The sequence below is a fragment of the Phaenicophaeus curvirostris genome, chromosome 21 (assembly GCF_032191515.1).
Source record: "Phaenicophaeus curvirostris isolate KB17595 chromosome 21, BPBGC_Pcur_1.0, whole genome shotgun sequence".
In the NCBI taxonomy this organism is placed as follows: Eukaryota; Metazoa; Chordata; class Aves; order Cuculiformes; family Cuculidae; genus Phaenicophaeus; species Phaenicophaeus curvirostris.
Window position 1 is genome coordinate 10,497,313 of NC_091412.1, and position 24,443 is coordinate 10,521,755.

General features: G+C 53.9%; 1 protein-coding gene across 2 annotated transcripts in view; it reads left to right on the top strand.

The window, feature by feature from the left end:
* Positions 1 to 24,443, top strand: part of SMG6 (SMG6 nonsense mediated mRNA decay factor) — a 111,238-nt gene that overhangs the window by 7,236 nt on the left and 79,559 nt on the right. For both annotated transcript variants that reach the window (XM_069874086.1, XM_069874087.1), the window contains exons 6-10: positions 235 to 313; positions 1,155 to 1,265; positions 1,858 to 2,070; positions 16,656 to 16,717; positions 20,985 to 21,130. In XM_069874086.1, the coding sequence (XP_069730187.1) occupies positions 235 to 313; positions 1,155 to 1,265; positions 1,858 to 2,070; positions 16,656 to 16,717; positions 20,985 to 21,130 (611 nt within the window). The remainder of the gene's footprint in view (positions 1 to 234; positions 314 to 1,154; positions 1,266 to 1,857; positions 2,071 to 16,655; positions 16,718 to 20,984; positions 21,131 to 24,443) is intronic.

Sequence of the window (24,443 nt, forward strand, 5' to 3'; positions counted from 1 at the left end):
CTGATCATCAAGCTGAGCCAAGGACGTTTCCTCATGCAGCTGCACCTACCCCTCTCCCTTGCCCGGCTGGGTGCAGGCTCCCTGCCTCTGCACGCTCTTGCAGGCAGAGGGCACTTGTGCAAAGGCCTCGTTCCCTGTGGGACTGCTGTGCTGCGGGTGGAATTCTGTGCCCTTAAGGAAGGCAACCTGGTGTCCCGTCAGTGACTCTTTGTCTCCGGTTCTTCCCTTCCACAGCTGGTACCTGAAGGCGCAGCAAATCGCTCCCAAAAACGGCCGCCCATACAACCAGCTGGCGCTCCTGGCCATCTACACGGTGAGATGTTGTCACTCAAGGATGTAGCAAGCACAGGGAGAGCCTCTGGGATGGCTGTGAGATTCCATCTGGTGGAGAAAGTCGTTGTTTAGGGCAGCGCTCCCAGATGTTTTCTTTAAAACAAGAAAAAAATTGATGGCAGGATGAGCTGCGTGGATTCCAGCTGCTGTGGCTTCAGGCAGCTTTGTTAGATCTGTGCTGCTCCCTCAGGCTGTCGGCATTTTGAGGACTGTTCAGTGGGCTGTTGAGAGTGCAAATGCTTGAAAAGGGGGTTGCATTTACAGTTTTGCATGAGATTTTTGTGCTCGAGGCCACGCTGCCAGGTGGATGCTGTGTCTGTTGGCCTTGTCTTCACTGAACCTGTGGGCACTGGTCAAAGCAACGTCCCCCTGCAACTTCCTTAGGTTTCAGTTTTGCTGACCACTCCACCCGTGCAGGAAAACTTAATTCAAGGAAGATATGCCAGCTTATAATGGAAGCACAAGGCTGGGACGTAGAAGCTGGTAGGGATTTGTCTGTTCACAACGCTGAAAGCTGCTGGTTTAAAGGAGAGAAGTTCAGGACTGCAGGGTTCAGAAACTTAATTCCTTCACAGCTGGGAATGACCTTTCTGACTCCCAGAGTGGGGCTTGGAGCAGCAAAGTGTCCTGCCCTCTGTGATGTTATTTAAGGCCAGGAGCAGCTTTGAGGTCCCTTCCAACCGAGCCAATGTTCTGTTCTGTCCCCAGGCAGTATGGAGTGAGAGGGAATGTGTACAGAGGGATGGGGAAGGCTCCACGTGGGAGCTGGGCTCTGAATGCACTAGAGTGAGTGGCAGCTCTGGGTCTGGTTGTTTTTGCAGCGGAGAAAGCTGGATGCTGTCTACTATTACATGCGCAGCCTGGCTGCCAGCAACCCCATCCTCACAGCCAAGGAGAGTCTGATGAGTCTGTTTGAAGAGACAAAACGCAAGGTGAGTCTTGGAGCTGGGCTGCAGAATGTATGCTGGGGAGCTGTGATCCAGGGAGGAGGTGACTGGGGGCTTTTGGACTTGGAATAACCATGTATCTACCTTCAAGAAATTTCTCACTGGGAATCAGATGAGAGAGGCAGCCTTCAGAAGCGTGGTGTCCTTTCTGCAGTGCCTCAGGCTGCTTTTGGGGTTGTTTGGGCAGCCAAATCTTTGTTTCTCATTCACAGGGTGTAAAACAGCCAAGCTCAGTGAGATCCATAGGTTGCTGTGGTTTGCAGCGTAGTCATTGCCTATGGGGGTGGGCGAGAGAGGCTGCTGTCCCTTTACATGCCAGAGGGACATCCCAAGTCAAAGCACATTGGCTGTCACACACCGCTAGGACTACACACAGCTTTTTTTATCCCGGGGCAGCTGGGGTTGAAAACCTTTTGCCTGCACTATCCTGTAGCATCAGAAACCAAACTCTGGGCCTGTCAGTGAGTTACTGTGGTACTGAAACAGAGGGAAGAGCTCATTTCTCTGTGTAAATGAAATTATCTAGTCTTCCTGAACTTTGATCCCTGAGCGATCTGAATCTGTCCCATCTGCCCAGGCTGAGCAGATGGAGCAGAGGAAACATCAGGCCCTGGATCTGAGCCCCAGCCGCCGAGGGAAGGGCAAGAAGTCCACGTTGCGACAAGTTGGAGATGATGCTACGCGTCTGGAGATCTGGATCCATCCATCCCATCCCCGCTCCTCCCAGGGCCACGAGTCCGGCAGGGATTCTGAGCAGGACAACGGTCTTGGGAACCTCAGCCCCAGCGACGTGAGTACTGCAGGAGGCGGTGGTTGGCTTTGGTGTCATGTGTTTGGAATGCGATGGAATGACACTGGATCTGTTTGGCTTTCCTGTTGCTAAATTTTCCAGTGTTTTGGCTTCCCCTCTGGGAGCTGTGCCTGGGTCAGGCTGAGGAGCTGGTGACCTCGTGCCTCCCATGTTTAAGGCATGTTGTTACCATGCATTTCTTGGCAGCGTGTGCTGGCGTGGCCGATACGGAACAGGAGAGGCACAAGCTGAAGATGCTGTAAAATGCCTCTGCTGAGGGCTCTTAACTGGGGTGAGGTTGCTGGTGGGAAGTGAGGTCAGATGCTGAAAACCAGGGTTAACAGTGACCCTGTGAGCTCTCGGCCTCGTTCTGCAAGTGGGTCACTTGTCCCAGTGCCAGGTGATGGGAGGTTTGCACTGGGAATGTGAAAGCAGGGGGTTTAATTTCCACTGTAGGTGTTACGTTTGCATTACTTGTTCTGCTGAGAGGCCGGTTCAGTTCCTGTCTCTTGCAAACGTACCAACACCATTGCTTGTCGGTCTGATTGAGCTGTGTACCTTCCGAGGAGCCCGAGTGAGCTCTGTTTGTCAGGCACAGGAATGCAGGCAAGGGCAGTGGTGGTTGAGAGCTCATCCTCTAGGAATCCTTGTGCTGCTCTGGCACACGCGACTCACAAGAGAACTTGCCAGGGAGCTCTGGGCTGTCTGTCCTAAAATGGCTGTTAAGGATGTGAGTTTAGCAGCGCTGGGAAGATCGTCTCTGCACACTGCAAGGTCCAGGGCTTCTCGGATGCAATTGCGCTTTTATAACTAGTTTGTGACTTCAGCTGGGTGGAACTGGGGTGAAGTCTTGGGGTTTGAAAGATAAGCTCTGGCACGGAGCTGTAGCATTTTTGAGACGTTACTGCCCTTGGTTGTTTTCCCTCTCCTCAGCTTCTCTTCTTGGAGACCTTTGCTTCCTCATCATCACTGAAAGGAACACGCCAAACTTTAGCCTCTCCATAAATCATTGATGCAGATGCTTTGATGTGACATGCTGTGAGTGTTTTTGAGGCAGGAGGGGTTTCTCTTTGCTGCGCTCCCATGCGAGGTGGTGTAACCGCTAGCAGAGTAGGGGGCAGCAATGTCTTGTGGTTTACAGTGCAGCGCTGTTTGCTGGAGCTCAGCCCTGCTCTGTTCAAAGGGGCTGAGCGCTCTGAAGTGCAGGTTGCTGGCAATGCCTGGACAGATTGTGTGTGATTGCTACCATTAGCCTTGATTTCTTCATCTGTTTGAAATGTTGGCTTGTGGGAAGCTTTCCCCGTGATCAGAAACACAATGGCAGGAGGGCAGGGAGAGGTGAGGGCGCAGGTTCGTGTGCTGCTGGTTTTGGCAGCCAGGATATTTGTACTCGGGCTGCCTGTGCCTGCTGCGGCTCAGCGCTCTGCGTGTGTGGGCACAGCTGCTGCGAGGCTGCGCCGTGTCCGTGTCGCCAAACTGAGGTGGATTAAAAGGATCCAGGTGAAAGGAAACCTTAAATCCGCGTTGCTGCCAGAGATACCGTGCTGTGGAGCTGTGGGCTGGATAAAAGGCAGCGGCTCTTTGGGAAGCTCTGGACTCCTTGAAGCTTTAGCCTCTTACCCACTTCCTCGCTGCCCCTCTGTGTGGTTTGCGGCTCCTTCCCTGGAAAGGAGCGGAGCAGCCCCTGTGTAGCCGCTGTGTGGCACTGTTTGGCCTTGGAAGGGCCCTGCCTGTGCCAGGGGCCTCATCCTGGCAGCACCTCTGCCCCACATCCCCCAGCCGAGCGGAAGGGAACTGCACTTCTCCCAGGGGAACGTGTGCCAGTGCCTACGTGTAGTTTGGGGGAAGTGAGTCTAACCCGTGTTCCTTCCTCGCCAGCTTTAGCCCCTGGAAAGGCTGAGCCAAGCCGTGTGCTTCCGTTTGCACTGACAGCTGTGCTCTGCAGGTAGCATCGCTCCTTATGGCAGCTGTTTCTGGGACAGAGAAGGGATTTTTACAGAGTAGAAGGGGCAAGTGTTGAGCATTCGCAAGCAGATTTGACACCTCAAATGTAGACCTGTACAGCTCTGGACAGGTACAAGGCCAAGGTGTGGGAGAGAGATTCCTTCTGCCCTTCAAAAGGAGGTTGTCACTTCAAACCCAGCCCACGCCAAAGGCAAAGGTGTTATTACTCTGGAGGTGCTGTTTCTCAGGTGACAAGACTTTGCTTTGGGATGTTTTCCATCCTCAGTGGTTGTGTACTTCATTGTGCAGGTGGTTCCGTGCCAGGTGTGCGATGTGGCACGCTTGGCAGGGCTATGCAGAACGCTGAATCTCCCAGGACCTGCTGATGTGTGCGCTGTCCCTGTCAGCGAGCAGAGAGTCTGCTCAGCATGTAATTGCACATCTCAGTGCTGGCTTTATTTTTCCTTCTGTAGCCCTATACAAAGACACAAACACCGTTACTTTAATTCAGGGAGAGGACCCAGCTGAATGGAGGTAGTAAAGCGTTATGGGGGTCTGCAGAAGGCCAGCGTGTGCTGCTCTCTGTGACAAGAAGAGGTGATGTGCAGTGCTGGCAGTTGGCCTTGGCTCTGTGTGTTTAGGTAGAGGCTTGGCATAGCTGCTCCTTTCCCAGTTTGCTGCATCATGTTTTCTAGGAAGATGCAGAAAGGGAAAAACGTGCCATCTGTCTGCACAAAGGGGCGTCCACCTCTGTTTGGCCCCTTCTGCCCCTTGGTTTTGGCGGGGGGGCATGGGATGGTTTCAGAGTGAGCTGAAGAAGCATTTGGGTTGCAGTCTAGTTGTTTTGTGCTTAGGGTTTTGTCTGTTCTGCCTGCAGCCTTCTGGGGTTTCGTTCTGTGAGTGCTGTTCACTGTGGTCTCCTGTGGGTTGTGTGTTCTGGGTGTGCAGTGGCTGACCCAGAGCCCTGCTTACTGGACAACACCAGGTTGCTTTTTTTGGAATCCAATAAGAAATGCAAACCAGGAGGCTGACCTAGCGAGCAGCTGTGTTGCTTTTTAAAACTGCTGGATAGGGCAAAGGGAGCTGAAAAGCTGAGCCTTTGTTGTTTCTTCTTTGCCACTGGTTTCATTTGCCATGGGTCTCCATTGATCTTGAATCTGATAATACCATACGCAGCGTACCGCGCAGGCTGTGAATTGGTACAATAAACAGGGCAAATGTGCTGTTAGCCTCTTGAGAAAGTGTTAATATTGCACTGAGTTTGAGATTTTAATCACACTTGTCAGGAAATGCTGAATTAAGGTTCCCACAGTCGCTGCTGCTGCTGCCCGTGCTCTGCAGTCAACACCTCCTTGTATTATCACGCAGCGTGCATGCATTAATAAAGATCGCTGCTTTGCTGCAGCTAAGGTTAGGGAAGAGAGGTTTTCCCTTGCCGCAACAGTAATTGAATAATACTTCTCTCTAGATGTCAGAACACTTCAGCATCATCAAATAACGAAGCCTCCCGGCCTCTTTGTAAGAGGTCAGTCTTGCAGAGCCATCAGAAGTTTGTTAGGGCCGCCCAAAAAGGTCCTTGGAAAGCTAGGGCAGAGTCCAGATCTGCTGTCTCAGCCCTGTGCGTTGACTGCAGGAACCTTCCCGTTGCCCCTCAGCCTGTGGGTTAGGGACAGGATCATAGAATCATAGAATAATCAGGTTGAAAGAGACCCACCGGATCATCGAGTCCAACCATTCAATGGATGTTGCATTTGCCTGGTGCTGGGTGCCTGGGGAGCAACAACCCTTTGCGACAGGAGAGAAATTGTGGTGGAGTCTTTATACCTGAAATTCAGAGCAGCTTTTAAGCTCCATTTCTCTGCAGGCTTTCTTCTCAGCAGCAGGGAGGATGGGCAGCACAGCAGGGCTTCCACAGGTGAGCAGGTACCACCAGGAGTGGTATCCAGAAAGAAACCAGAAAGAAGAGGAAGTTTCCCTCCTCTCCAGAGAAGTGCTCTCTAGTGTTTGACGTGAGCGATCCCGTCTGTGCTCTGCTGTGTTATGGTCTGTCCATGCTGTCACGGGAAGGCTTCTCCTCCAGCCTGCTGCGTGCTGCTGTGTTTGTTCCACACCTTTGCCATGCTGGGAGCCTCTGCTGTGGTGCTAGAGTGAGCAGAGCAGCTCTGTGGGGTGGGAGTGCTGGGCACTAGCCATCACTTAAGAGGCTGCCCCTCCTTATTTCTCTCCTTCATCCACCACCCACATGAAAAAGCAGCAAGAGATGTTGCATCCTGAATTTTTGTGCCCAAAGCGACTTGAGAGGGAAAAATTTGGAGCTCCCTCTGTCCTGCCCGGGCAGCTGCTTCTCACCCCCACAAGCTCACAGGAAGCTGTTGGGTTTGGTTACTCATTTGTGGAGGTCAGGACTAGGTCTGGGTATTTTTTTTTCCTTTGTGTTTAGGAAACGGTTTACAAATTGTTTTGAGCATGGGGGAGCTGGTGGCGTGCAAAAGAGGCTACTCAGCCTCCTTTCTGCTGGACTTGCTTTAATTCTTTGCCCCACCTCCCTTTCTGCAACCTCTCTCTGGGCTGGCAGCCTGAGCCCTGCGAGTGCTCTCCCCAGCCTGCCGCCCCTCTGCCTCCTAACGTGACCTCGGTCACCAAACCACCTCAGGGCTTTATTTTTACTCTAGCCTTTTTGTTTTGTGAGGTAAGTTTGGTTTCTTGCCCCCGAGCAATGAGAAGACTTCTCTGCAGAGGAAGTAAGAGAGTGCCAGGCTGCAGTTGAAGCTGGTTAAACACTGAAACCACACTCCTAGCCTCGCTGGCTTTGAGACGTGACATTCAGCCATGCAGTTCAGCATGGGCTTTTTTTGCCCACCAGTTGTGCACCCTCCCTGCTTGCACTTCTTTTATAAACTCTGGTTTTTTTACTTTAGGTGCTGGTAAAAACCTTCTCGGCTGTAGTTCCTATGATCCAGCCAGGAACGCTGTTGCACCTTGCCTGGGCTCGTGGTGTTCCATGGATGCTCAGTGCTGCTCTGCTAGAGCTCCTGGAGCTCGGTAGAGCTCGCAAAGCCTGATTAACGAATTTAGCCCATGTGCTCATGTCATGTAGAACCCACATGTTGCTTTCCAGCGCGATGTGACCTTTTGTCACTACCCAGAAAGTGAAGGCTGAGCTGTTGGTAAGAGTTTCCAGAAGTTGGGGTTGGTCTTTTATTTTCCCCTTTTCTTTTTAGATCATGTTGGTGGTTTTATTTAACAGTGAAGAACAAGGCAGGCACTAATGTTACTTGGATGGGAGAAAGACAGACATGTTCTCCTTCCGGTAACAGGCATCTGGTGCTAATGTGTGTGGAATATCGTGTGGATCAGAGGTGGGAGCGGACGAGGACATCAAGGAGTTTTGCCTGTGAGGGGCTCTGATCTGTCCCAGTGCTCAGAGAGGCTGCGGTGAGGGGAGCAAGACTTTGAGTTCCAACAAGCTTCTCATACTCCAAAACCAAGTACAATGATCCCAAAACCGCCTTTCCCTGTCAGTCACTCTTTCCTCATTTCCTCTCCTGCTGGTGCTGATCAGCCAGGGATTTGTGTGTAACCAAACCCCTTCTTGCTGCCGCACACGAGTCCTTTCTCGGGGCAGCAGATTTGATGATCCAGGCACTGCTGAGTGGTGCTGGGAGGGAGAGTTTGCACTTAAGATGAGAATAATGCCAGAATTGGCAGTAAAGGAAGTAAAATGCCTAATAGCAGGGCTGGGAAATTTCCCAGAGCAGGGTGAAGGCTGTAGACAGTGATTTCTCTTGAGCTTTTTTTTGTTAGTCTAACCTTGATCTCTGTCTGGAGTTGGCCCAAGCCAGCTTTTTCTGCTGCCTGCTGTACAGATTTTGGGATGGGCACCTCGTATTCCACAGCCAAACCTCTTAATTCTGCCATGGGGAATGTTTATTTCTCTTCACTGTTGAATGAGCCATTTCCAGACAGGCTTCGTATCCACTGTGGAGGTGGGTATTCGGAAAGAAACTTCCTTCCGGAGGATCAGGGAGTGGAACCTGCTGGAATCTGTGTCATTTCCTCTGTCCTTGGCTCTACTCTTCCTCCCAATCAGATTCCATTGCTGCATGATTCAGAGTGGAGAGGGCGATGCCTTCATGCCCTGTGTTACAGGTAGAAGGAAAGGCTCCAGAAGGACTCTAGGAATGCAGCAGGGTGGCCAACTGCCTCCAGGGTGTGGGAGCCTGGGGCCCAGGCTGGCTGCTTGACTCCTGTTATCCCAGCTGGAGAGAAGGAGTGTGAAGATTGTGTGCAATCTTGCAGCCATCCTTCTGGAAGGCTCTCCTCGGCCCATTTTCCAAACATCTTCTCCATTAGCCTAACTCCATCCTAAGCCTTGCAGGGTCAGATCTCTTCAGTCTTCACCTTTCTTACTTTCTCATATTCTGTCTCTCCTTTGGGCTTTAACCCCACAAATAATCTCCTCTGGAGTGGTGAAGAAGCTGACAACACCCTGAGCTACACGAACAGGAGGTCTCTTATGACCAGAACTTGTCACACATTCCTCAGTGTCAGCTTTCTATTGCAGGAAGACGTTCTTTACTTCTGGCAAACCATATGTGTTTGAGTATAAGCAGCTTTATGCTGGTTGAGGCTGCGCGTGGCCTCCCCGTTACCTGCTGGACAAAGAGCGGCTCTGCCTGGCTCAGCTCGCTGTCAGCGCTTAACCAGACGCAGCTTGAAGAGCTGAGCTTGTATCCTGAGCGACCTGCAGCACCACAGCCAATTTGTGAAGAGTTTTGTGTTGAAAGTTAACTTGATATCTCAGCTGAGGGCTCTCTGGCATGTTTGCATAGATTCATGGAGTTTATGGCCAGGAGGGACCATTAGATCATCCGCTCTGATCTCCTGTATATCGCAGGTCCTTAAATTTCACCCCGCTACTCCTGTATGAAGCCAAATAGCTTGTGTTTGGCTGAAGCTAGACTTCCAGAAAGACATCCAGCATTGAGAATCCGCCCTTTTCCTGGGGAGTTCATTCCAGTGATAATTGCCCTCGTTCTGAAACGCTAATACCTTATTTCCAGAGTGAACGTTTCCCGTCTGTCCTTGTGCGTCTGTCCTTGTGCTTTGCGATTCCATGAGCATAAAGAGCCTGTAAGTACCATGGAGGCACTTCGTACCCTGCGATCCAATTGCCTCCCAGTCTCTTTTGATACAGTTAACAGATTGAGCCCTTTAAGTTTTTCACTGCAAGACATCGTTTCTGGCCTTTGAATCACTTTTATGGGTGTTTTTTTGGACCCTTACCAATTTTTCAGTATCCTTTTAAAACTAAGGGGACTGGGACTGGACGCTGTATTTCAGTGTCAGTTGTATGGAGATGTAAAGTGCTGTCATGCCTGCTTCCTGCTTGTCCCCTCTCCCTGCTTGTGCATCTGAGGGATGCCTTAACCCTTTTTTTACCTGACACTGCGTTGGGAACTTGGCTGTTGTGATCCATAGAGCCTTTCTGGAGAAGCTGCCTCGGGCACAGTCCCCTGGAAGCTAAATTCTACACGATCCCAGATGTGTAACGTGACTTTTGATGCTGGAAACCCTCAGATTTTGAAACAATCATAATAACCTTATGTGGATGTGCTGTGTCCGTACTTACCAACTGCTCCGTTCACCTTTGTTGTAAGTGCTTTAACAACACAGTTTCCTTTCAGTTCATTGATTAAAAATATTGCTGGTAAGTCTCTACCAGCATCTTTCCATCCACTTCAGTGCAGGGCCCTGCAGATCGGTGCCTTTTAAGAGGTTACTTAATCAGTTTTTAATCTACTTAATGGCAGTAGTTTTTCAAGAACGCACGTGACTAATTCATAGAAACCGAACTTATGTATGGGTTTGGTTGGAAAGGAAATAACATGCTTATGAATATTCTGTTTGGTCTGTTTTCCTTAAATTGAAAGTTCTCATAGTAAATTCGTTATTAGATGATGATGGATTTAATAGGTCAGGTATTTGTTTCTGAGCCAGTGAAGTTACCACAGCTCGATCTTTACGTTCCTGAAGTGCACAGCGTTTTTGCTTATGTTTCTCGTCTCACCTGCTCCATTCAGCAATGAAGGGGAAAACCAAATACTCATTGGTTTTGCTGAGGGGCTTCCAAAATGCATCTCTTCTCTTGCTGGGTTCCTGACTTGCACCTCGTGGAGTCACAAGATGTGTCCTGGAGCTGTAGCTGCTGCGCTGCAAGAGGTCAGAGTGCTGCCAGGGTGTCTTGAGGTCTCGTAACCTGTGAATTAATTGTGTGCCTCAAGGCCACGCTACATCAGGGTTCCCTCTTTCTTCCACACCGTAGCAAATTGGATTTTGCATTTGCGCAGTGTCTGATGTGAAGCGTTCAGGCTTCTCACTGGAGTTGCTTCTAATGCTGTAGAAATTAATCTGGTTCAGGGCAGGACGTTGCGACTGCTGAACAGAAACCTGCGCTAGAGCGCTTGGCGAGAAGCAGCAAAGGCGAGCTCCGCTTCCATTTGTGGTTGCAGGTGGTATATGAAGGGGAATGATTATGGTAATTAGCCCAGCTGGAATTTGCCCACAGCTCTGTGGGTATCTTGTAAATACTGCAAAAAATACCAGGCAATCTTAATAGGCCTTTTGTCTCATCTCCTTTTTGTAGGAAGCTGTTTGCACAAAACCCTTCCCACCAGCTCTTTGTTGCGATTGCACCTGTAACAGTAAAAGCCTCCTCCTGGTGCCTTTGCCAGTTGAGCCCGCTGCAGTGGCTCTGTGGCAGCACTGGGTGTTATTTCAGTGGGAGACTGTGGAATTATAGAATCATAGAATGCGTCGGGTAGGAGGGGACCTTGAGTTCTGCCCCCCTCCCACTGAATCCAGTTGCTCCCAGCCCCACCCAACCTGGCCTTGAACACCTCCAGGGATGAGGCAGCCACCACTGCTCTGGATATTAACTGCATGCAGTTCTCGGTAAGGAATTTACGCCTGGAAAGGCTTGGCTGCTCAAGAAACCCTGAAAATATTTGGGATGAGCGTGGTGCGTGTTTTGGAGTGGAGCTGTGGTCTGTGTCCCAACCCGTTGTCACTGAGGAGAACCCTGTGCTTGGGAGAACGTCCCGCTGCGCTCCAGTCCCTTCCGCTCCGGTGGAGGCAGCGCATTTGTTACAGGCAGTTTTGCATCTGGTCTCGTGATTAATGGACTTGTCTTTTGCAGCCTATTTTGACTCTGACATCGCTTTCTGCTCCGCAGATGCTTTGCTGATGTTGAAGAAAGTTTGCCACGCTTGATAAAGACCAGATCCTGAAATTTACTTCCAAACCTGAAGTAACAATTTTTAACTTGAAATGCTTTTTCCCCAGGAGTCACCGCTCCAGAATCCTTCCCTTATTTGGTGCCTCCTTCACAGCTGGGACTGACGCTCAGGTGCCAAAGCTTTGTGCTCTCCTCACTGTGAGCCAAATGGGTTCGCGCTGGGTTCGAGCGCAGCAGCTCTGCTTCCTGGCCTGGATCGTGGCACTCCTTTTCCTTCACACCCCGCTGATGTTTCCTGTGTTTCTGCGCTGGGGTGGGAGACACGTTTTCAAACCCTTTTTGGTCAGCGCACAGTCTCTTGAGGTTGGGTCTTGCTTTCTTCTTTGCTGGCTCAAGACGTGACAAACCTTTCCTGAAGCTGTCTGACCGCCTCTGCTCTGTGTGCTGTCAGGACGTACTCCTCGCGGCCTCTCGGTGATCTGAGCTGGCTGTTCCAGCACCGTTGCTATCTCTGCTCTTAGCCGCTCCGTGAGAAGTTGTTAGTCACTGTTGATTTCTTCCATGGTAACGAATCCAGCTTGGTTGGCGGTGCGGAGTGTGGATGCTCCCCAAGCAGCAGTGGGCTGCTTCCTCTGGTGAGGTTGCCTCTTCCCAGGTGGATTTAGTCTGTCTGCACATGCTGACTCATGACAGCCCAAACAGCTGCTTTCAGCTTCAGGCACTACTGTGTGCAGGGACCCCTTCTTCTTCTTGACAGCTGGTTTGTTTTTATAACTAATGCCTTCACTATATGCTCATAACTTCCATATCTGAGATGCCCGCTGTTCAGCTGGAAGGGTCAAAATCTGTTTTTTGACATAGTTTTGTTGGTCATAGAATCATAGAACGGTTTGAGTTGGACGGGACCTCCGGTTCCACCCCCTTGCCATGGGCAGGGACACTTCCCACTGGATCGGGTTGCTCAAGGCCTCATCCAACCTGGCACTGAACACCTCCAGGGATGGGGCATGAATCCAAGTAGGGCTCGTATAAACTTTACTTGGTGGACTCCTCCCAGGTGACCAGCTGGGACCAGCCAGGTTTGGTTCCCTATTCCAAGGAGCAAAGCTGCTCACATGAAAGTGCACAGGGAGCTGTGTCTTCCCCAGCATCCTGACCTCAGCACGAGGACCATCCCTAGGAAGCCTCTGGAAGTGGCCGCCCTTGGACTGCACAGTGAGTGAGAAGAAGGTGGGGACTTGTTGCAGATCCCCTGCAAGCACCATCGGGGTAGTGAGCGTGCCGGTGGGGCTTCGGAGAAGTGTTCCTCTCCGCTGGGTGATGGGGCTTCCTCCACCCTGCCCCAACACTTGGTGGAAGCCACTTTATGCCTCCAGCCGTGAGAGGCAGCGTTTGCTGGGAGGAGCAGGAAGGGTTTCTGGAGACAGAGGTCCAGGTGAGTCACTAGAGAGAGAGTCATTCAGAGAAAAGCCCAGTCAAAGCAGCCCGTGGCCTTAGCGTGAACTCGGAGATGAAAGGTCCAAAGTTAAGTGATGAGCTCATCAAAACCTCGAGGCTGTGGGAGAAAAAGTGATGAAAGAAGCGCGAGAGGTGCCTGTTTGAGATGCCACAGTGCTGGGGCACACAGGTCCCTGCCTGGGCTTGCTGGGTTCATGCTTAAGCTGGCAGGAGATATGAAGCAGGATTCTCTCCTAGAGGCAGGTATCCTATGAATACACACATGTATCTGTGTCCCAGTTCTGCACTGGTTCTTGTGGAATAGAACTGGTTAGTCCTTGGGATTGCGAGTGAAAAGGCTGAGCGTGAAGCTTGCTCTGAGAAGATGGGGGTGAAGCCGATGTCCTGGTGATCTCTCCCAGCACCGGTCATCTCTCTGGGAACTCTGGACACAGCATCGCTTTCTGTTCAGGGTGGGGAGCTTTGGTGCTTCCCCACTGCCAGTAACGTGGTGCGGGGGTGGCCAGGTGAGCGTGGGCCTTGGAGAAGAACACCTGCCTCAGTTTCTTCTTTCTCCCACACACAGCCTGCTGAGGAGCATCACCACAGGCTTCCCAGTAGAGATGGGTCAGGCCATGAACTCCTGCTCTTTTCCACATCTCCCATTGAGGAGCGCAGAGCATGGACCCTCAGCTCCTGCAGGTGGCTGCACCAGAGCTCACTGTGGGGCAGAGCACTGCCCACCACCCCACCAAGAGCGAGGGGCTCGCGCTGTTCGGCTCTGTCTCTGCCCAGGTGTGTGACTGCAGCTGGAGCTGCAGAACTGCTCACAACTCAGCTTCCCACCTCTGTGGAGTGTTGCCTGAAGAGTATGTGTTAAAGCTTTCAGGCTGTGAGCTACCTCAGTGTCCTGAGAGGGTGGTGGAGAAGCAGCTCTATCTAAACTTTGCTGGCAGTGTGCGTATGGATTTTGCTGGGCTGTCCCAGTATTCCCCAGTCTCCTCTGGGTTTCAGCTACAGAGTTAATAAAGTGGTGGCAAATAAAGTCAGGTTCCAGTGGAAAGGGCTCTTTAGGGCAGCAGTAAAATAGTGAGTAAGCAAGAACCCCGTGCTGCGGGGGCCAGTTTAATTGGTCTGGCTTGTTTTATGAGACAGGTTTTATGTTTAAACTCGCATATGGCCCAGGAGCGACGCTGCAGCAGGGCATCATTCTCCGGCATGGCTCCTCCGGGAGCGCAGCCCGGGTTAATTACACTGAACCGCGCGATCGCACCGCGTGGAGCAGAGGGTGTAAGGCATGGCGTGAGCCGAGGGGTTCCACAAACGAGGGTGGAAAGGAAAACTAGGGCTGGGACTGGCAGTGATAGCATCTGGAAGCTCCGTGGGCCGTCAGCCAGGGGCTGTCTCACACCCTGACGTTTGCCCAGCTCCTGGCCCGGCATTGCCACAGCCCTGCCTGGCCACCTCGTCTTCCCTCTGTGTCTGATTGCCCCGTAAGTGGAAGCGGTGTCTCTGACTTTACAGAGGGGTTCAGGATATAAAACTCCTGTGCGATGGGAGCCGGCGGCGGTGCTCAGGCTGGGTCACTCCTGGTCAGCATCTCCCAGCGCTGCGCCGAGCCTGGCTTTTCTCACAGTGCTGAGGCTGTGCAGGCGCGCGGGTGTGAGAGGAAAAGCCTCTTGGACGCAGAGAAGGTAAGAGTGAGGCCAATCTACTGCTGGCGTGATGCAGCCACCCCCAGGGCCAGCCTTGCCCACCCACAGCCTCCTCCAAAGCCTGATAGGTGAGGCCTGGGGGAGGCCAGGGCTCTCAGAGGAGGCTCAGAGCAGCAGTAAGTGATTTTTCAGGTCCAGTTTTGGTGCTCCTGGACCTCAGGAGGGCAGGGAGCCACTCTCGCTCCCCTGTGTCCCTGCAGCTCCTTGTTTCCCTGCTGATTCAAGAGCTGCAGGGTTCCGGGGGCTTTTCCGATATATCCAAACACTGTCTCCCTCTCTGTGCTTGATGAAGGCTGGAGTTACGTGAGGGGTACAGCATCACCCCAATGTCCCGTCACTTCCCAAGGTGGCTCCTGGCTTTGCTGCTGAGGACACTCTCTCTCCACACTCACTAGCACCTGCAGAGCACTGGACTAATTGTTAGTGTTAATTGTTTTATTCCCAGTGGTGGGAAAGGCTGTGCTGGAGGCTCCCGGGACACAGAGCCGGTGGGTTGGAAGTGGGTTGCCCGGTGGGCCCAGTGCCTGGTGTTCAGGCCTCGTGGGGCGTGTGAATGCGATGCCTGGTGCCCACGGGATGTGGGGTGCCTTGCTGTGGTGCGTGGTGCCCACGGGATGTGGGGGTGCAGTACTGGGTGCCCGTAGGCTGCAGAGCCCAGGGGTTGCAGTTCCTGGTGGCTGTGAGTGCGGTGCCGGCGGCTGTGGTACCCGGTGCCGGTGGGGTGCAGTGCCCAGTGGGGGTGGGATATGGGGTGCGGTGCCTGGCTTGTGGTGCCCAGTGCCTACAGGACTTTGGTGTCTGGTAACTGCAGGGTGCAGTGCTGGGGGTGCAAGGAATGCAGTGCCTGGTGTCGTGGGGATGTGATGCTTGGGATGTGCTGCCAGGTATCGCAGGATTGTAGTGCCAGGGATGCGGTGCCTGGTGCCTGAATGCAGTGACCAGGATGCGGTGCCTGGTGCAAGCGGGGAGCAGGATGCAGTGCCTGGTGTCGTAGGGATGCTGTGCCCTGGTACCCCTGGTGCTGGGATGCAGTGCCTGGTACTGGAATGCAGTGCCTGAGGTTGTAGGGATGCTGTGCCCTGGTACCCATGGTGCCTGGTACCAGGATGCAGTGCCCGGTGTTGCAGGGATGATGTGCCCTGGTTCCCCTGGTGTTGCAGGGATACTGTGCCCTTGTTCCCCCGGTGCCCGTTACTGGGATGCTGTGCCCTGGTTCTCCCTGTGTCTCAGGGATGCTGTGTCCTGGTACCCCTGGTGCCCAGTGTCTCAGAGATGCCGTGCCCGGTGTTTCAGGGATGCTGTGCCCTGGTTCCCCCGGTGTCTCGGGGATTCTGTGCCCTGGTACCCCCGGTGCCCAGTCTCTCAGAGATGCAGTGCTCGGTGTCTCAGGGATGCTGTGCCCTGGTACCCACCCCGGTGCCCGATGTCGCAGGGATGCGGTGCCTGGTGCCAGGGATGCTGTGCCCTGGTACCCCCGGTGCCCGATGTCGCAGGGATGCGGTGCCCAGTGCCAGGGATGCAGTGCCCGGTGTCGCAGGGATGCTGTGCCCTGGTACACCCGGTGCCCGGTCCCGGGATGCTGTGCCCTGGTACCCTCAGTGTCGCAGGGATGCAGTGCCCGGTGTCGCAGGGATGCTGTGCCCTGGTACCCCCGGTGTCTCAGGGATGCTGTGCCCTGGTACCCCGGCGTCGCAGGGATGCTGTGCCCTGGTACCCCGGTGTCGCAGGGATGCTGTGCCCTGGTACCCCGGTGTCTCAGGGATGCTGTGCCCTGGTACCCCGGTGTCTCAGGGATGCTGTGCCCTGGTACCCCGGTGTCTCAGGGGTGCTGTGCCCTGGTACCCCGGTGTCTCAGGGATGCTGTGCCCTGGTACCCCGGTGTCTCAGGGGTGCTGTGCCCTGGTACCCCGGTGTCTCAGGGATGCTGTGCCCTGGTACCCCGGTGTCTCAGGGGTGCTGTGCCCTGGTACTCCCGGTGCCCGGTGTCGCAGAGATGCTGTGCCCTGGTAGCCCCGTGCCGTTCCCGGGGCGGCCGGCAGAGGGCGCTGCGCCCCCGCGGCGCGGTCCCGGGGCGCCGGGCACGTCCCGCGGTTCCCATCGCCCGTGCCACCCCCGGCAGCCCGGCCAGGTTCTTCCCTCCCTGGGACAGGCTTAATTCACAGGAAATCGGGAGAGTTTAATTGTTCTCTCTCTCTCTCTCTCTCTCTCTCTCTCTCTCTCTCTTTTTTTTTTTTTTTTTTTTTCCCATGCAGCTGAACAAAAGGTTCATCCTCAGTTTTCTCCATGCCCATGGGAAGCTGTTTACCAGGATTGGGTAAGTGTGCAGGATGTTTATTTTATTTTCCTACATTACAAGTCTTTTTGGAATTTAATATTGTTAGCAACTAAGCTGTGTTTGGAGCTGAGGGCACAGGGTGTGAATTCTTGCAGGCCCAGCCTCCTGGTTCTTATTCTCCTCACCCGCCCTTCGATCCGCACTGATCGGGGTTTGGGCTTTTTCCTCCCCGCCTCCAGGCCTGATCCTGCCCGTGTGCTGGGACCCCCTGGCAGAGGCTGAGCTCCGACGGCCGATAGGCACACAGCAGGGTCTGGTGGCTGTTTGTTTTCAGTCCCATCACCAAACTGTGCTCCATGCCCCTTAATTTCTGGTTTTGCCCCCTCTCCCATCCATTTTTCCCACTCTGCCAGCTGAGAGGTGGCTCCGGGGGGCCTCTCGCTGGCTGCTGCCTGCAGGGAGCACGAAGCCATCGAGGCAGAACTGTGCAAGGGCTGAAAGCTGCCATCCTGAGCATGTCAAGACAAGCCTTGCCCTTCGTCTCCTCGCTGCCATTTCAGTGAAAACCTCGGAGCTGAGAGCTGCCCCGGCTGTGGGAACGGTTTTGTACAAAGTGCCCTTGGCAATGTCTGTCAGAAACTGGTTTCAATTAATTGAACAGCTACCTTGAAGCAAAGCAAGCCTGATTCAGGCCTGGGCTGAGATCCCAGCCTGGGGGACATCCTTCTGAGCCAGAGAGCAGAGCTCAGCCCTGCAGCTGATGGGCTTCCCGTGGAGCTGTCCCGGCTGCGGGTCTGGACTGGCCCTCGCTGTCAGGTGATGGGGCAGCTGTTGTAGTGAGACCTCGCCTGGGTTCAGATGATCCCTGGCTGCGGTGGCCTCTGCTTGAGCCTGCCAGCGCCTCGTAAGCAGATGTGGTCTCATGAGCTCTTCTGGCTCCTTTGGTCTCTTGTGGAACCAATGGCTACAAGTTACAGGGCTGAGAGACCTTTTCCAGGCCACTTAGGTAAAGGTAACACGGATGCAAAGCAGCACTTTGTCCCTACAGTTGTTTTTTTGACAGTTCCCAGCCTCTGGGCCATCTCCTCTTCCTCCTGGAGTGGTGAAGCACAGCAGTGCAGGGCATGGCAGCAACCCTGCCTCGCAGCCTGAAAAGGCAGCAGTTAGGGGTGCCACATGCTTGGTTTTGGACCCTGCACAAAGCAGGGGGAAACGGGAGCTGTGCTGGCTGATTTATTGGAGATGTGATTGTCTAAGGGTGAAGGAGAGAGCAATCCACTCGCTGCCGGTGCTGTTGATCTCTCCCTGAGTCACAAGGCACTGATTATCTGCTGGCGGGTAGCGGGCTGGCCTGCCTGAGGAGGCAAAACTGGATGTCCTCCTGCCCACAGGAAAAAAAGAGGGAAGCTGCAAGAGCCCAAGAAAGGTTTGGAGAGACCGTGCTGTGTCTATGCTGGAGGGCAGAGCATCCGGAGAGCTGCTGGTCCTTGGCCTGGTGGGACCGTGCTGTGGCCGAGCTCCGGTTGAGCATGTGCCAGCAGGGGGATTAGTGGGGATGTTGCAGAGATCGTTTGCACATTTGGCTCCCAAGACTTGCGTGAAATGAAGATGCAGCGTTTGAGGCGGTTGCTTCCCAGGACAGTCATTTAGAAAACCTGAATATGTTTCATGGTAGAATATCCCCTAAAATACTTAGAAGGGAACTAGAAAGTAATACTGTGACACAGGAAGAGAAAATCGTCCAGCACTGCTAAACAGCTTCCACGCTTAAATAGGTAAAAGGTGAGGAATCGTTGAGTCCTCTTAGGGCAGGATCTTCAGGGATTTGTCCATAAAAAAGTACGGAAAAGATGATATTGCCCTAATTGGACTCTCTTGCTCCTAAAACCACAGGTAAGCTATTTATTAAAAGCTTCCGCTCTGCTCCTGACCTGCTGGTTCTGAGCTCAGCGGGGTTACTGCGTGCTGTTCCAGATGTGCTGCGGTATCAAAGCATAGCTGGGGGGTGCTGAGGAAGCCCTTGCTCCTTCTTGTTGTTATTCCATGGCAATAATCATAGAATCACAGAATAGTTTAGGTTGGAAGGGACCTTAAAAGCCCATCCAGTTCCAATCCCCTGCTATGGGCAGGGACCCCCCCACTGGATCAGGGGCTCCAAGCCTCATCCAACCTGGCCTTGAACCCCTCCAGGCATGGGGCAGCCAGGACTTCTCTTGGCAACCTGGGCCAGGGCCTCCCCACCCTCACAGCAAAACATTTCCTCTTAAGATTTAATCTAAACCTTTCCCCTTCCAATTTAAATCTATTCCCCCTCATCCTATCACTACTAATCTTCATCTTCTTGCTAACAGCCCATCCTGCAAAGAGTTCCTCCATCCCCAGCATCCTGGCTGCCCTCGGAGGATCTTGCTGGATATACTGGATATGGTCTGAGGTTTCTCAAAGTTAGGAAGTCTTTAGAAGCAATCAGTTTGCTCAAATTCCCTGGCTGTGCCCCAAATGCAGGGAAGTTGCCTCTTCCAGGGGGAGCGCTGCTTTTGTACCACCAGAGCTGCTCTGCTCTGCGCAGCTACGAAGTACCTAGTGTGGATGGGGAGGCCCTGGTGCAGGCTGCCCAGAGCAGGGGTGGCTGCCCCATCCCTGGAGGGGTTCAAGGTCAGGTTGGATGGGGCTTGGAGCCCCTGCTCCAGTGGGAGGTGTCCCTGCCCATGGCAGGGGGCTCAGACTGGAGGGGCTTTGGGGTTCCTTCCAACCCAAACTATTCTCTGATTCTATGAGAGGCCACTTTGTCCCAGCCCCCATTTTGGGGAAGGTACTGGGGCCTTTGAGCTGTTCCAGCAAAGAGTGCCTGGGGAGGGGGTACCCTGCTGCCAGGGGGTTGAAAGACATCCCTGAAATATGGTTAAGAAGAAAGCCATTTCGGTCTTCAAAAATAGATCCAATTACTATCCTGAAAGCCTGCTGGGGAAGCCCAGCAGAATTGCCCGTGCAGTTACCAGAAGTGGCTTGCTAATCCGGCCTGTAGTGTGCTGATATCACCAGATCTGAATCTCTTGGGGAAAGACAGAGGAAATTGCAGTGGAGGCCCCTGACGTCTCCTGCCCCAACTCCAGATTTCTCACCTGCTGCAGATTTTGGCTTCCTCGCTCCCGTGTGGGCACACTGGCCAGTGTCACTGATAAATGGAGCAGGCACTTGCCGTGAGCCTAGGATGAACCCCGGGTGGGTCTTTCCGTGGTTTTTTCTGCTGCAGGAGCAAGAAGTAGCACAGCAAGCTCAGCAGGAGAGGCAGTGGGTCAGTACTTCCCTCTCCCTTGTAGTCTGTAAGGTTTTTGGCAGCTTCTTGATTATAAAGTTGTCTTTGTGGGGTGCCAGGAGAGGACTCTGTTAGTGCTGTCATGGGCATCCATGTCTCAAGCCGTTTCTGTGACGTGACTGTGCTCTTCTGTGCAATCAGTTCAGTTTTCATCCCCCCTTCGGCTGGGAGGGTGCTGAGGATCCGACAGCTCCGAGGAGTAACCTCAGCCCAACTCCCCCAGCAGTGCCAGATGAAGAGCAGGATAAATGCGTCAGATCCCCGTGGGCGCTTGTGAGCGGTGTTGAAAGCACAGCTCGGCCCCGGCCGTGGCACCGCAGCCGCTGGCTGCTGTGTCCTGATGAGCAACAGCAGCGCTCTGTGCTGCGGGGACCGGCTCCAGCTTCGACGCTGCCAGCAGCTCCACGAAGCCGGTCGTTAGTCTGCGAGTCCCTGTCCTGTGGGGCTCGAAGTGATGAAGTTTAGGGGCTCAGTGACAGGGAGTGTGTGTAGCCTGGGGGGAATGGGGCTCGGTGCCAGGGGATCTGGTCCTGCAGTAAGGAGCTGGGGACAGGCACTGTTCTTCTGCAGGAAGCACACTCTGGCTAGTGTTCAATGCGCTGGGATTGCCACATCCGCAATGTGGCACCAGCGTGTGCAGTTTGCTGCAGCCTAGGTTTCTCAGGAGTCCCATGGGCTACTCCTGCTCCAAGCAAGCTGCTGGCCTCTTGGCACCCCTCCCAGGTTGGTAGAAGTCAGTAGAAAAAAATGGTTGGTCAGAAATGACTCATAAAGGCCATGTTTTCCTGCCAAAGGAATGCTGCTTGCCAGTCACCGAGCAATCCCTCACTGCCCTGTCCACAGCTGCCTCTGTTGTAGCCTGAACCTTCATGCCGTGAGCCAGAACCCCAGGGGTCCCTGTTCCCCAGGAGCCGTGACACTGCGTGAGCTGTGCCCACTGCCCACCCTGGGGCACAGCCCATGCTCTAAAAACTTTCTCTCTGTCTGCAGGATGGAGACTTTCCCTGCGGTGGCCGAGGAGGTCCTGAGGGAGTTCCAGGTCCTGCTGCAGCACAGCCCCTCTCCCATCGGAAGCAACCGCATGCTCCAACTTGTGGCAATCAACATGTTTGCAGTGTACAACTCCCAGCCCAAAGGTACCACGTGCTGCTTCAGGGGAACCGGGCCGGAGATTACGATCGTGGAGAAGCGGGGAAAGGGACTCACCAGCTAAAGAGGGAGGTGGTTGGATGCCTGGTGGTGTTGGTGTGTGTAGGGATGTCAAAGGGCTTGGTTCATTCTCTGTGGAGCTGGCTGAGGTGTCTGAGGAGTGAGGAGGCATTGCATCTCCCGCGCATCTGAGTTAAGGAGCACAGAAGGAAAGCACTGCCTTATGGCTCTGCCTTCCCTGGGTTGAGCCCAGACCCTGCTCAGTGCCCACGCTGGCACCTGAAGGGCTTGGGAGGATCTCCGAGGGCCTTGGCCGTTGGGAGAGTGGCGTTGGCTGTGGTCACTTCTATCCATGCAGGCAGCTGGGCGATGCAATGCCTCTCTCTGAAAGGCCAGGCTGGAGGCTGCGCCCCATGTTAAGGCACCTAGAGAGCAAAAAAGATCTAATATTGCTCATCCTCCTCCGTCCATCCCACAGGCTGTGTGTGGTCTCTGCCATTGTCAGGTTTAACCTGTGGGTTCGCAGAGATTCCCCCAAACCAGAAGCTCTTCTATTGAGTTTGACATTTTGCTGCCAGGGGATGTGGTTTTCCCTGTGGCCTCTGGGCACACACTAGGTGTCAGGGATGGGGCTGTGCTTCCTGGGTGGGAGAAAGGGACCTGGGCGTGTGGGTTGACAGCTGACTGAACATGAGCCAGCAGGGGCCCAGACGGCCAAGAAGGCCAATGGCATCTTGGCTTGGATCAGAAACGGCATGACCAGCAGGGCCAGGGAGGTTCTTCTCCCTCTGGACTCGGCACTGGTGAGACCGCTCCTCAAATCCTGGGGTCAGTTCTGGGCCCCTCACCACAAGAAGGATGTTGAGGCTCTGGAGCGAGTCCAGAGAAGAGCAATGAAGCTGGTGAAGGGGCTGGAGAACAGGCCTGATGAGGAACGGCTGAGGGAGCTGGGGGGGTTTAGCCTGGAGAAGAGGAGGCTGACGGGAGACTTTATTGCTCTCTACAACTCCCTGAAAGGAGGTTGTGGAGAGGAGGGTGATGCCCTCTTCTCCCAAGGGACAGGGGACAGGACGAGAGGGAATGGCCTCAAGCTCTGCCAGGGCAGATTTAGGCTGGACATTAGGAAAAAATTCTTCACAGAAAGGGTGATTGGTCCCTGTCCGAGGCTGCCCAGGGAGGGGGTTGAGTCCCCTTCCCTGGAGGGGATTAAGGGACGGGTGGATGAGGTGCTGAGGGACATGGGTTAGTGATTGATGGGAATGGTTGGACTCCATGATCCAGTGGGTCTCTTCCAACCTGGTGATTCTATGATTCTATGAAGCAGCATTTCATATGCAGATGCCTTGGGATTTAGATCGCAAAATGAGAGGCCTCCAGCTGATGGATTTCAGTCACAGCCACTGTGCGGGCAATCAGGCTGGAAGATTTCTCCCTCGTGAACCAGTTGGACACTTGTCAGACTGGTGGTTACTGGCCTAGGGCAGCTGATGGAAGCAAACTGGTGTTGTCCGGACGGCTGGGAAGCGGTTGCCGTGTGCCGTGCCCGGCCAGCCATGCAGGCACCGTCCTCTCCCGGGGGAATCCCAGGGCGAGCTGTCAGTCCCGCTGGCGAAGCCGCCTCGATGCCAACCAGCACCGGTATGTTTATCTTTGAGCTGCAAAGTACTTTATGATTATGAGCAAACGATCTGCTCAGCTCCCTGGTAGGTGAATTAATCGTGGTGTCTGCGCTGCAGGCAGGAGCGGGTGGTAAAGAGAGGAAGAGATTTGTCTGGGCCTTACGGCAAGCGCCTGTGGCAGAGCTGGAAACACTCCCAGCTCGCAGACCACTGGACTCTGCCTTTCCATCCATAGACAAGTTGTGGACGTGTGTGAGTGACAGAAAGGGAGAGCTTTTTATCTCTTGTGAATAATAAGCGTTCTTGGAGTTTTCTGCCTTCTGTGTGGGGACCCGCCAGCTGCTCCCAGCTTCTGGATCTCTGGAGAAACCCGTTCCTGCTGGAGGACTGCAGGCTGCGCACTGAGCAGGTGGTAGAGTTCATGGAATGCCTGCAGGTTGGATGGCACCGTGGCTGCCATCTGATGTGTGGTGCCCTTCAGGGATTTCCCTGAGGGTTTCTTGCTCTGGTGACCCTAAAATATTGCCAAGAATGTTGTTGGCAAAGCAAATCCTGTTGTCAGCACAAACCCTTTAAGGGTCTCTGAGCGCTCGTGTGCTGAGTGCTGGCACTGTGATATCGAGCTGGGTGCAGAAGGGGTAAAAAAGCAAAGGGACTGGAGTTAAAAAGACAAGCAGGAATGTTTGCTGAGTTTTTATCGAGTGCCCAGCACGGTGCGAGGCTGTTGGCTCCGTCCCTGGTGTGTGGGTTGCTGTGGGCAGAGGCCTTGCTGGAGCATCTGGTAGAAACGGCTGTCGGGAAGGTGCGGGTTTCCATTTCCCAGCACATGAGTCACCTCAGTAGCATGGGCAGCAGCGGGAGCGGGTGCAAGGAGGCCGATCCACCCCTGCGAGCGTGTGGGAGGCTGAGAAAGCGCAGGGAGCAGTCCCACCCTGCCTGCATCCCAGTTGCCAGGAAGCATGACTGGGGAGCTGCGAGCTGGGCTCGCCGTAGCCGTAACTTGGCTGCGTCAGCTCTGGAGAGCTGGATCTAACTTTGCAGTTGGACCGAACGACCTCCAGAGATCTCCTCCTACTGAAATCCTTCTGCAAATCTGGGATCGGAGCATGTCGTTGTCCTTCCCATTGCCTGGGCCTGCCTGACCTTCAGCTGCGAGCTCTCGGTAGCAGGCGGGGATCTGTGGGCTCAGGGTCGGCAAGGGAGGTCCAAGAGCCTCTTCTCCTCCTGTCCAGGGCAGCTCTCTCTGGGGAGATCTGCTCCCTCCCTCCCCCGCCATGGATTGCCAGGTCTCTGGAGCCCCAGCTGCTCCTGAGAAACTTGTAAACTTGCTTTCTTGCCCTGATTCTGGTGCCTAATGAATCCCTCGCGCTGGGACCCGGCGGGGCTCGCAGCTGGGAGATGCTGTCGCTGGCAAATGTCTCGATGCAGGGAACTCTTACAAGTTTTTACACCCATGAACGCAAACTTTTAATCCCAGATTCAAGTATTGAGAAAAAGGAAACTCGACCAAGCAAATGCTGTAATAAACACCTTTCCTCCCTCTTCCTCAGGTTCACCCCAAATGCTTGTCCTGCCCCATCTCGGTCCCAGCTCCCCTGTTTTTGCTGCAGATTAAGCTCGGTCTGTCACAGTTCCCTCAGTGTGGGAACAGGCAGCGCAGGAGGTTGGGGACTCGTGCGTA